The sequence below is a fragment of the Cucumis sativus genome, chromosome 2 (genome assembly GCF_000004075.3).
Source record: "Cucumis sativus cultivar 9930 chromosome 2, Cucumber_9930_V3, whole genome shotgun sequence".
NCBI lineage: Eukaryota > Viridiplantae > Streptophyta > Magnoliopsida > Cucurbitales > Cucurbitaceae > Cucumis > Cucumis sativus.
In genome coordinates, this window is record NC_026656.2 from 24778876 (window position 1) to 24792122 (window position 13247).

Genomic DNA, 13247 nt, shown 5'->3' on the forward strand with positions numbered 1-13247 from the left:
GAAACTATATACAAATTCAAAACAACATTTGTATATAGTTTCTTCAAGAAAGACTCACCTAAACCCTAAACCCTAAACCCCAAACCCCAAACCTTAGCAACTATACAATACAGATCTACACTTTGTAATCACAACTTTCGATCTTCCTTGTATGGAGTAACATTTTAAAGAGGCCGAACTAAGATAGATCTAAGGAAGAAACTATGTTTTAGAGACAGATGGCTCTAAAGCACACAAACACTCTCCATCTCACTCTTTATCTGCCCTGTATCCAATTTAATCCAGCATTCATTTGGGGTATTGTAGGTTCATATTAAAAAATAGTCATTCATGTCGTGATGCAAAGGCTCTTTTTATGTATCTAAAACTAAAATCACGAAAATCATCGTGGACATGCAGCACAACAAACTGAATTTCCATGGGAAGCCTTTGCTAACAAAATGGTTGACAATAATTACTCAGACAAGAGAGAATGACTATAATTAATTAACAGAAGTACAAATCAATATAGGTGCACAACCACCAAGCCCCCAACAAAAGGAACAATAAACTTCAATAACAAAAGAAAGGTAGTATCAGGACTATCCTTACCTTGTTATCGAAGAAGATACCTTGGCTCTGGTAAGCCCGATGCTCTGCCTTACAACGTTCAATTACCTCAGTACTGTGTAGTGTTTCTTCAAAGTTTGGGAATCTACCTAAAACATAAAAGTATATATTACAACTTGAAAACCTCCATGTCAGAAACTTTACTTTAATTATCAAACCAGATGCTATGCAAGAATTAGTTAGCAGAAACACAACATAAATAGTAATGATATTCTTTGGGGAGGGGATAAAAGAATCTTTCATCTTAGAAATAAGCTTAGCAGTTAGCACTAACCTTTATATAAGAAGTTAACATCGGTTTGATTACTTCATAAACTTCAGCTGCAAAATCTGGTAAAGAGAAAGACCTAATCCATAATGTTAAAGAGGAAAAGACTAAGTCAGCTTCCTTTATTCAAACAGGTTAGTATCACATCTCCAAAGGAAAAAACTTACGGACCTCTACGACGAATTTCCTTGAATGATGTAGCGTCACCTTGTTCTTGAAACACAGTTTCATTTATGCTGTGAAAAATAAGATTGATAAATAAAACTTTCGGCTACAATTAGCCACATAAACATAAAGTTGTGACAGGAAAACAAAAGCTAACAGATAATTAACTATACAGTTTGTAGGCAAAATACCAAATAGCCCATAATCAAGATCACAACTGAAGCAAACAATAATGTGTAGTTTATCATTTCCAACCAAATAATTCAATAAAAAATAAGGTCAAATGGCCAAATAATATGTCCTTTCACATAAATATTTACTCCTGAATCTTTTGAAGGATAATGTTATATATCGCTTCTCTCCCACGTTTCACAAAAATTCTTTTACATATTATATTTTTTTTACATATTCCTTTTGAAGAATCTCATTTGAGCATTTTGTGGTCAATTTGACTTGAAAGAAACGACAGAACTTTCAATAAGAAAGAAGCAAGATGCCCAGTTTTTTTTAACTGCTGTTTTTCTTTTTTTTTTTTTTTTTCTTTAACTTGCTGTAAATTGGAGATGTTTTCCATAACTACTTTGGCTTATGTAATTTACCTTCTCCCTAAATGCAACCATAAATCAAACAAACTAGATGAATAAATTTACACCACAGAAATCCATCCTATGAAGACTAGAGCGGAGAAAGATGGGATAAGGATAAAGCATAGGAAGAGCAAATACCCGATGGGAAGTAAACTGATAAAAAATACTTTGTGTTGAGAGTAATATATCCCGAACCAATTTTCTGCCAGCCATTAAGATTTACCCACTGCAACTCTGCACACAAATATTTTCTTATAAACAATAATTAACACAATCTAATTGGTATCTTATGGATATAAAAGACAGCATGGATCCATATTGGAAGGATTTCAAATTAGTCTACGAACAAAGAATTTGGAAGGATTTGTGATCAACTAAGGAGCTCTCGACTTTCTCCGCTGGAATTTACCTTCCTTGGGTACTTATCGACCAGAGACTGGAAGTAGTTGTGCTCTTCGTCCATAGTAGTCATCCAACCAGCAAGGGAAAGACCACGACGCGCAGTGGAATAGGAAAAAGAGCGTCGAGCACAACTTTCGTGTCACCAGCAATCGTTTTTCCTTTATTGGTAAACAGAAAAGGCTTTGTCAAGCAGGCAAACATTATTGTCACTCGATCGACAGTTGAGAAATCTGGCGCTGTTAGGGCTAGGAGAAGAAGATGGCCGTGAATGGGCGATTTTGAGGAAGACGAAGAAGATAAGAGAATGGGAGAGGACGAGAAAGTAGAGAGAGAGAGCCGTTAGGGAAGAAGTAGGGGAAGAAATTTGAAACGTGAGTGAGAGAGAAGGGGAGATGAGGGAAAAACTATAAAGGAAGTGAAGAAAAACCCATTTAAAATATATTTGAATTATTTGTCATAAAGCCCATTTAAAACCCAAAACAATTTGTTTATAACTAAAACAAATATTTTGTTTTTAAAATTTAGACTAAAAAAATCAAATTTTACTGGATAAAATTGTCAGTAATGATAAAGCAAAAAAATATATATTTTGTTTTTCAAATAATTATAATCCATAATTTTAAGAATTGTGAAATTTCATTTAATAAGATAAAAAAAAATTGTGAACATTAGTTTCCAAATTTGTCAATGGATGAAAGTATTAGAAATTGAAAATAATTGTTAGACATGCATATTAGCCGTCACCACAAACCAATCCAATTTTTCATTCAAAAATGTTAAATTTATAATTAATGGTTCTCGAAACATTCATACAATTTTTATAAAATTTAACTTACTTAATTTGAGTTTTCTTACGATGTTCATGTCGATATTATACGAAAAATTGTCTTAAATGATAAAATTGCTGAAGATATTCACAAATATAACAAAGTTTTACCGTCTGTTAGTTAGTGATAGAACATGTACTAGTGGTCTATCAATTATCCTCTATGGTTTTAGTTTAGTGGTTATTTATCAAGCTCTTAATAAATTAAATAGTGATTTAACAAATATAATGTAAAAGAATATTTCAAGAATAACCTTGGAGTATCACTTGAATTTTCAAAACGACCAAACAAACAATGCTAAACTATAATCTACTTATAACCTATCAAAAAAAAGTACAGATAAAACAAAAAAAAACTATTTAAATCTTGAAAAATGAAATATGAGAAAAAAAATGAAAAGAGAAGAAATAAATTTTAAAGTATATGTAAATTTTAGATATTAAGTAAAAAATAGAATATGTAAGTTGAATTTTAATCGGTAAGAATATGGATGTCTAGAAACAAATTTTTAATTTTTTAAAAGTTGATTTATAATCATTTGATTTCTTTAAATTCAACAACATAAACATAAAATGATTTGATTTTGAATTTATCACACCTTAAAAAATATTTTTCAACTTTCAAATCAAGAGATACTAAGTTTGTTGACCTTACCCACTTGATTGCCACTTTGGGACTTGTTTAAGACTAAGTTTGTTTCACTTGCATACTTGGTTGTCATTTTAGGTCTCAAAGTTCATTTTTCACGCATTTTGAACTTTTTTTTTAATAGGCTTTATAAAAAATAATTCAAATGGAATTGGCAGATGGCTGAGGGCCTTCGTGAAACGTGGGAGAGAAGCGATAAGAATATGGATGTCTTAATGGTCATAGAAATTTATTATGCTTGGTTTTTGTTTGAAAAATTTTCTATTATTTACTTTATTGAACACACACGAGCACCCGTACATCTGGATTTGTAATCCTTGCTCTTTGTGCATAATTCTTACAAGTCATTGAAATTGTCAGACTTATTGACTGTTGTGAGCAACACTTCGAAGAGAAAATCTTTGTTGCCAAGAATCAACTTCTTTTATGATGTGTATTTTAAGTATATGTTACATCTCTATCTTGTTATCATGTTGTATTTCATTGTACTCATTGGTCTGATTTACATTTGTTATTGGTCACATGTGTTTTACTAATAAGAATTTGTTTTCTCATTTGTTTATTTGTGTTAATAAGTGTTCGTGTAATTGCAGTTTTGTTCTTGAAGATATTTTGCTTTAATAAAGTTAGTTCTTTCTATAAGGATCATTTGCTTGTAAGATTATAACTTCTTATCCAATTTTTCCAACTCACATTTCAACTTGTAACAGGTGAATCCCTTCTAAATAAGAGCTTAAAAAGAAAAAACAATTGGAACCTTTAACCATAAAATCAAGATACTGCATCTTATTTGCAATGAATTGCTATAATTTCTTCCAACATTATGAAACATTTATGTTATAGTTTTATTATTGTAAACATCTTTGCTAAACATCATTGTAATTTCGAAACACAACTCTGCCAAAGTTCCCAAGATAGTTCTATAGCAATGAAATGAAAGTGATTCCACAGGCTATCTTGCAAGTGATGTGGAACTCCTTTGCTGTTTTGAATAGTAAGTTGGCCTTCCTCTTTTGTTATGCTTTGTTTTGTTCTTAATACTTGCTTTTATCTTTGCCTATTTCATTCCTAGTTGATATATTATATAGTCCTCTTAAATCTACATTCTTTTTCTGTTTTATGATTTGCTTGATTTTAATGACTAACTTTGATGAAATACTGTTGAACAATATTACATGTTTTGCATCTAAACCTCAATTGAAAAGGTTTGTTACCTATATCATTATAAGGTTTCCATCTATCTATACAATACAAATCTACACTTTGTTACCTAAACGGTACGTCCTAAGCGGTAAGCCCTAAAAGCCCTCAGCCCTAAAACCTAAAAGCCATAAGCGGCCTAAAAGCCCTAAAAGCCCTAAGCCCTAAGCCCTAAAAGCCCTAAAAGCCCTAAGCCCTAAGCCCTAAAAGCCCTAAAAGCCCTAAAAGCCCTAAGCCCTAAGTGGTAAGCCCTAAGCCCTAAAACTTAAAAGCCGTAAGCGCCCTAAAAGCCCTAAAAGCCCTAAAAGCCCTAAAAGTCCTAAAAGCCCTAAGAGCCCAAAGCCCAAGCCCTAAAAGCCCTAAGAGCCAAAAGCTCAAGCCCTAAAAGCCCAAGACTTTTAGGGCATACCGTTTAGGTCTAAGGGCTCAGGGCTTAGGGATTAGGGCTTACCGTTTAGGGCATACGGCTTAGGGCTTTTAGGGCTTAAGGCTTTTAGGGCTTTTAGGGCTTAGGGCTTTTAAGGATTTTACGACTTTTAGGGCTTTTAGGGCGCTTAGGGCTTTTAGGTTATAGGGCTTAGGGCATTTAGGGCTTATGGCTTTTAGGGCTTAGCACTTAGGGATTAGGGCTTAGGGCTTAAGGCTTAAGGCTTAGGGCTTTTAGGGCTTAGGGCTTATAGAGCTTAGGGCTTATAGGGCTTAGGGCTTTTAGGGCTTTTAGGGCATTTAGGGCTTATGGCTTTTAGGGCTTAGCACTTAGGGATTAGGGCTTAGGGCTTAAGGCTTAGGGCTTTTAGGGCTTAGGGCTTATAGAGCTTAGGGCTTAGGGCTTAAGGCTTAGGGCTTTTAGGGCTTAGGGCTTATAAAGCTTAGGGCTTATAGGGCTTTTAGGGCTCAGTGCTTAGGGCTTAGGGCCTAGGGCTATTTGGGCTTAGGGCTTAGGGCATATTGGTTAGGGCTTAGGGCTTAGGGCTTAGGGCTTAGGGCTTAGGGTTTGGGGTTAGGGTTTAAGGTTTATGGCTTTTAGGGCTTACCGCTTAGGGCTTTTAGGGCTCACCGCTTAGGGCTTAGGGCTAAGGGCTTTTCGGGCTTTTAGGGCTTTTAGGGCTTTTTGGGCACTTAGGGCTTCGGCTTGGGCTTTTAGGGCTTGGGCTTTGGGCTTTAGGGCTTAGGGCTTTTAAGTCTTTTAGGGCCTTTAAGGCGCTTAGGGCTTTCAGGTTTTGGGGCTTAGGGCTTTTAGGGCTTACCGCTTAGGGCTTAGGGCTTAGGGCTTTTAGGGCTTTTAGGGCTTTTGGTCGCTTAGGGCTTAGGGCTTGGGCTTTTATGGCTTGGGCTTTTAGGACTTGGGATTTGGGCTTTGGGGCTTAGGGCTTAGGGCTTTTAGGTTTTAAGGCTTAGGGCTTGGGCCTTGGGTTTTTAGGGCTTTTAGGGCTTAGGGCTTAGGGCTTGGGCTTTTAGGGCTTGGGCTTTGGGCTTTTATGGCGCTTAAGGCGTTTATGGCTTTTAGGGCGCTTAGGGCTTGTGGCTTTTAGGGCTTATGGCTTTTAGGGTTTAGGGCTTGGGGCTTACTTCTTTTCAGGCTTATCGTTTAGGGCTTGGGATTTCAGGGCTTGGGCTTTGGGGTCTTAGGGCTTTTAGGGCTTTGGGCTTTTAGTGCTTTTAGGGCGCATTGGGCTTAGGGCTTTTAGGGCTTACTGCTTAGGGTGTACTGTTTAGGTCGTAGAGCTTAAGGCTTACGGCTTACGGCTTTTAAGGCTTAAGACTTTTAGGGCTTTTAGAGCTTTTAGGGCTTTTAGGGCTTAGGGCTTGGGGTTTAGGTCTTAGGGCTTAGGGCTTTTAGGGCTTGGGCTTTTAGGTCTTTTAGGGCGTTTAGGGCTTTTAGCTTTTAGGGCTTAGTGCTTAGGGCATAGGGCTTTTAGGGCTTAGGGCATAAGGCTTAGGGCTTAGGGCTTTTAGGGCTTAGGGCTTATTGGGATTAGGGCTTTTAGGGTTTAGTGCTTAGGGCTTAAAGCTTTTAGGGCTTGGGCTTTGGGCTTTTAGGGCTTTTAGGTCTTTTAAGGCGCTTAGGGCTTTTAGGTTTTAGGGCTTAGGGCTTAGGGCTTTTAGGGCTTTTAGAGCTTTTAGCACTTTTAGGGCTTAAAGCTTAGGGCTTAGGGTTTAGGGCTTAGGGCTTAGGGCTTAGGGCTTAGGGCTTAGGTCTTGGGCTTTTATTGCTTCAGGCTTAGGGCTTTTAGGGCTTAGGGCTTATGGTTTAGGGCTTGGGCTTTTAGGGCTTGAGTTTTGGGCTTCTAGGGCTTAGGCCTTGAGCTTTTAGGGATCAGGCTTTTAGGGCTTGGGCTTTTTAGGGCTTGGGCTTTGGCCTTTTAGGGCATTTAGGGCTTTAGGGCGCTTAAGGCGTTTATGGCTTTTAGGGCGTTTAGGGCTTAGGGCTTTTAGGGCTTATGGCGTTTAGGGCTTAGGGCTTAGGGCTTTTAGGGCTTTTAGGGCTTAGGGGTTTTGGCTTAGGGCTTAGGGCTTGGGAGTTTAGGGCTTAGGGCTTGGGCTTTTAGGGCTTGGGCTTTGGGCTTTTAGGGCTTTTAGGGCTTGGGCTTAGGGCTTTTAGGGCTTTTAAGGCGCTTAAGGCTTTTAGGTTTTAGGGATTAGGGCTTATGGCTTAGGGCTTAGGGTTTGGGCTTTTAGGGTTGGGCTTTGGGCTTTTAGGGCTTAGGGCTTCGGGCTTGGGCTTTTAGGCCTAGGGCTTTTAGGGATTGGGCTTTGGGCTTTTAGTGCGCCTAGGGCGCTTAAGGCGTTTAGGGCTTTTAGGGCGCTTAGGGCTTGTGGCTTTTAGGGCGCTTAGGGCTTGTGGCTTTTAAGGCTTATGGCTTTTAGGGCTTAGGGCTTGGGGCTTACTTCGTTTCAGGCTTTTCGTTTAGGGCTTGGGATTTCAGGGCTCGGACTTTGGGCTCTTAGGGCTTATAGGACTTTTAGGGATTTTAGGGCTCTTAGGGCTTTTAGGTTTTCGGGCTTAGGGCTTACCGCTTAGGGCATACAACTGAAGGCTTATGGTTTTTAGGGCTTACGGCTTTTAGGGCTTACGGCTTTTAGGGCCTAGGGCTTTTAGGGCTTTGGGCTTTTAGGGCCTAGGGCTTTTAGTGCTTTTAGGGCGCTTAGGGCTTTTAGGTTTTAGGGCTTAGGGCTTTTAGGGCTTTTGGGGCTTTTAGGGCTTTTAGGGCTTAGGGCTTGTGGTTTAGGTCTTAGGGCTTTTAGGGCTTAGGGCTTACCGTTTAGGGCTAACGGCTTAGGGCTTTTAGGGCATAAGGCTTTTAGAGCTTAGGGCTTTTTGAGGTTTTAGGGCTTAGGGCTTAGGGCTTGGGGCTTAGGTCTTAGGGCTTAGGGCTTAGGGCTTTTAGGGCTTGGGCTTTGGACTTTTACGGCTTTTAGGGCGCTTAGGGCTTTTAGGTTTGAGGGCTTAGGGCGTTTAGGGCTTATGGCTTTTAGGGCGTAGCGCTTAGGGATTAGGGCTTAGGGCTTTTAGGGCTTAGGGCTTAGGGCTTAGGGCTTTTAGGGCTTTTAGGGCTTAGGGCTTTTAGGGCTTAGTGCTTAGGGCTTTTTGGGCTTAGGGCTTTGAGGGGTTTCAGGGGTTTTAGGGGTTAGGGCTTTTAGGGCTTTGGCTTTGGGCTTTTAGAGCTTTTAGGTTTTAGGTCTTAGGGCTTTTAGAGCTTACCGCTTAGGGCTTTTAGGGCGCTTAGGGCTTAGGGCTTGGGCTTTTATGGCTTGGACTTTTAGGGCTTTGGCTTTGGGCTTGGGCTTTGGGCTTTTAGGTTTTAGGGCTTAGGGCTTTTAGGACTTATGGCTTTAGGGTTTAGGGTTTAGGGTTTAAGGTTTATGGTTTTGGGTTTAGGGCTTTTAGGGCGTGGGCTTTGGGCTTTTACGGGTTTTAGGGCTTTTAGGACGCTTAGGGCTTTTAGGTTTTAGGGCTTAGGGCGTTTAGAGCTGAAATAATTATTTCCCAAGTTTAACCATTTATAATTTGTCATTGATTTGAAAACAAAAGCCACCTAAGAATGGCCATGATTTATATATATATATATATATATATATATATATATATATATATATATGAGAGAGAGAGGTTGAATTAGTTTAGATAATTAACTTGGCACAATGCAACACAAACTGCTAAAGAAAAAAAAAACAGAAATTAAAGCTACAGTGTATTTATAAAAGGTATTCAATCCCACTTTAGTTCATTCAAATTGACATGTCATTTTCAAAAAAGAAAAATTGAACTATGTCAAATCATTTCAAATCAACTAACATTTTTCTAATATGTCATGGATGACAACATAAAACCATAACAAATAAATTTAAAAAACATGTTAAAATATAAAAACTCAAACCCATACCACATTTAGAGGACTAAATTTATAATCTAACTACAAAAATGTGAAGAAAAAGAAAACTAAACTAAATAATACATAATAAAGAGGCAACTGATAAAAGAAAAAGAAAAAGAAAATGAGAGAGAGAGAAAATATAATTAAAACTCATGTGCTACACGTCATTGTTATTATTTTTTTTCCCTCTCACTTAATTTAATGTTTTTTTACAATTATTATTAAATTACATAAAGAAATACATTTTTTATAATACAACTATACATAGTAAAAGGTGTATGGTAACTTTTTAATTTGATTACAGCAACGGCCTCCGTTGACCGTTGGTCAAAGGCTCGGATGCTGCAAAAAATAGTGATAGTCTCAAATTATATGTGTTTTATGTGTCGGTGGATGGTTGTAAGGAAGGGGTATTTTCGTCTTTTTATGAATAATTATAAATAAAAATATTTTAAAATTCTAAGAGAAGTCCTCCCATCGGGGACCGGTGCGGCGTTCCCTTCCTTCTTTTGGCGGTTCGGTGAGTCGCCGCCGTGGGCGGTGGCGTCGACGGCGAGAAGCTTTGGATTTTGCTTCTAAGTATTCTTCCTCTGTTGCTGCCGGAGGTCTTCGATTTCTCGGTGTCCGAGCTTTCATTTTCCACTACTTTTATTATCTTTTTTCCATTATTCTTTGAGGTCCCAATTAGCTGTATTTTTCACAATTAAATTCACTTTAAATTTGTCGATCCAGTCCAGAAAATTCAATTTTTGCCAAATAATAATCATAAAACTATTTATTGCAAAAAGAAAATTGCAGCTGGAGAATTTAATACTATAATATTTAAACTGTGTTACACACCTTTTTCCATTTTTTAGATACAACACCTTGTGTATTGGGATATTATATCAATAGTATATTAGTGTATCTATATTTTTTTTTTTTACATTTCATTCGTTGTTTTTTTTTTTTTGCTATTTTTTGCAAAATAGGTCTCTAACATTTTCTTTTCGCAAAACTACAAAAACTACCCTTATCTTTGTTATTTTCTTTTAAAATTGTAATATTATTCTTTTAACTCTTTATAAAGTTTGAAGAATTTTCATTCCAAATTCAAAATATTTATCACACGTCGCTAAATGACATCCATTTTGAAAGAACATGATTGATTTTAAATTATTGAAAAAGTAAGGGTAGCTTTTTGTAATTTGGACTTTATTTTTACTTTTTCTCTTTTATATATATATTATTATGTTGTAATGAGGTGGGGGTGGGGTCTCAACCGCCGGAGGATAATTTTTTTTGGGATACTTTCAATATAATTTTTCTATAAGTAAATATATATTTGGGGGTTTTCAATTAATTAGATTCCATTTGTACTTCTATAATAGTTCATCATTTATACTTGGTTAAAATACACAAAGTAACCTCAGAATTTCAACTATATTCCTATAGTTTTAATTTGTTTTCCATTACTCATTTGATCATTTTAAGCTTATACTTCAGCCACTCTAAAAATAGTTAACAAACTAAACCTAAGTAACAGTATGCTGAGAACAAATTTGAAAAAAGAAAAAGCTTCTGAAATGAAATTATCTTCTTTTATAAGAACATATATAAAAAACTTTAGGAAAATGAGAACCTTTTTTTTCCTTAATTTTTTGTATTTAATTTAACTTTAGTTACATGTTGCTATGGTTTTAGTTAGTTTTTATAGTTGATATTTGAAATTTGTTTTTATTTTGATCATTAGATTTTAAGATTAACACTTTTAGTCATTAATTTTTCACCAAATATATATCAAAGCTTCAATCTCTATAAGGTTAATTGTCTATTAATTAATTCAAATTGTTTAATTCATTTTCAAAAGAGTAGATACCTTTTAGCTATTCTAAAAGCAATGAGTTCCAAGTCAAATACAAACTTTGTAACCATAGTACTTTTTGCAATAGATAATTGGAATATTTATCTATATATTGTAATTTCTTTCATACTCTGGTATTAATATACGAATGTATATTTAGTTCTGAAAACATATTTAAATAAAGAATTGTTGTAAATAGTAAAACTATTGAAAATATTGGTAAAATATACTAAAAAAAATCTAGATTTTAATAATGATAGCACTAATAGGAGTGTATTAACATTTATCAATAACTAACACCGATAGAATTTAAAATTTTGCTAGATTTTGTAAATATAGTTTAATTTCATTATACTAGATTTTTAAAAAAAAAATGAATTTGAAATTCTAAGAAAAATAAACCCAAAATATTTGCAGATATAACAAACTTTAATTCAACTATATCGTTGATAGAGTTTTATCAGCGATAGAGTATATTGGAGTCTATCATGTTGATATATTTTGTTATATATACCATTTTTAAAAAGGGTTAGAAAAAAATAATTTAGAAATGAAAAGAAGAGAGGAAAAAGCGTGGAATTTATGATGTGTGTTGGTTGATAATGATTGTGTAAAAGTAAAGAAGAGATGAAAATTAAAAGGAAGGGAAAAAGAAAAACCTTGCAACCAAGAGAGCAGAAATGGAAGGAATCAAGAAGAGAACGATGACAGACGAGGCAGATATTAGTGAGAGCTTTAGAAGGACGAGGCTGAGGGCGTTCGTTCAAGAACACAATCCTTGCACTGTTAATGATGTAAGTTTGAACTCCTGTTATGTCCACAAATTTCTGTATCTCACATACCCTTATCACATCATGGTATGACGATCTCCTTATCTATAAATAATAACATTAACAAACACATATATAATAATTATTCATCCTTTCATTTCTTTTTTCATACATAAATACAATAACATATTGTATTAGTTTTTTCATACATAAATACAATATAGTTATTGTATTAGGATACAGTAACTATATTTTGTACTAAATAAACTCAAAAAAAGTATTCCATAAAATATCATTCACAAAATATTAATCGATTTGATATGTAATTGAATTTTATGGTTGCTAAATACGCTACCCGCATGTCTCAACTAAACAATAAATATTTATGTAATAAAGATATCTAGTGGATTTATGTGATATAAAGTAAAAATTATGTATAAAAATGTAACTATAATTTCAATCTTTTTAAAAAAATCTTTTAGTTATCTATCAATATTGAAAGCCTTCTACTTTTTAAAAAGAAGAAAGAAATAATCAGTATCATTCACTTTCAAATAGTAATATTAACTGAGTATATTAATTAAAATTTTTTTACATTTTATATTTTAACATTTTTACTTTTTACATTAAGAATGAAAAGTAACTTTATAAAATATAACAAAACAAACCACACCAAACTTGCACTTTAGTCTTTAACATTAGAAGGGAAATAAAAGAAGAGAATAAAAAAAATAGCAAAATAAAAAAAGAGAGAGATAGACTTCACTTCACAGTTTATATAGTTATGATTTGGCATTTTGTTGCTGTTAGTAGGTAACAAACAGTAATTTCCACATTCCCTTCATTCAAAACAATCAAATATTTCCCAATTCAAAAAAGAAAAAATATATATATTATCCAATAATTGAAGAAATCGCAAAAAAAAAAAAAAAAAAAAAAAAACAATCCGATCAAAGAATTTAAAAGAACAAGAGAAGAAGAACAGAGCGGTACCTGAATTGCTCTATGATCTTTATGAGAATTAAGACAGAGAGAACAGAGAGCTCCGTTCATACAATCCAAACAATACATATTGCATTCAGATTTGTGCGAATCGGCATGGTTCTTACATTGAACGAAGAAGCTCGTACTTAAAAGAGGTTCCAGCCATGGCGGCCATTCAATTTCACCTTCTCCTTCCCCTTCTTCCTCTTCATTCTTATCGATTTCACCGATTTTCTCCTAGTTCCACAAAAAATCACAAAAAATGAGAAAGAAGAGTGAGAATAATTGAGGAATTTGGAAACAGATCGATCATTACGGCAATGGAGGTTTCGATTTCAATCGAATGCTCACCATGATTTTGAGGATTAGGGCTTGGATTTGTCTAATCGATCATACCTACAAGGAGGATAGCTATAAGAGGATGAATTATTTGCGTCTCCGATGAGTGGAAATTTCTCAGGAAAGTGACGGAGAGAATATAGAGAAGGGGGAGAAAAAGGTAGGACTGTGGAGAAAAATGCGGTTTCTGCTTTGGTTGGTGCTGCGGTATCTGCTTCTATCATATCTT

At 35.2% G+C, this 13247-nt stretch overlaps 1 protein-coding gene and 1 long non-coding RNA gene across 2 annotated transcripts; both read right to left on the reverse strand.

Moving 5' to 3' along the window:
• Window positions 1-1591: 1591 nt before the first annotated feature.
• LOC116402181 lies at window positions 1592-2147 on the reverse strand. Its single transcript, XR_004214632.1, has 3 exons — window positions 2039-2147; window positions 1768-1863; window positions 1592-1648 (listed from the first exon to the last, which is right to left on the reverse strand). It is a non-coding gene; the product is annotated as an uncharacterized LOC116402181 (long non-coding RNA).
• Window positions 2148-9222: 7075 nt separating this feature from the next.
• LOC101216747 lies at window positions 9223-13227 on the reverse strand. Its single transcript, XM_004148030.3, has 4 exons — window positions 13031-13227; window positions 12689-12916; window positions 11585-11800; window positions 9223-9770 (listed from the first exon to the last, which is right to left on the reverse strand). Exons 1-4 carry the CDS (start codon window positions 13031-13033, stop codon window positions 9534-9536), a joined length of 684 nt encoding a protein of 227 aa, XP_004148078.1. The 5' UTR covers window positions 13034-13227; the 3' UTR covers window positions 9223-9533.
• Window positions 13228-13247: the final 20 nt, after the last annotated feature.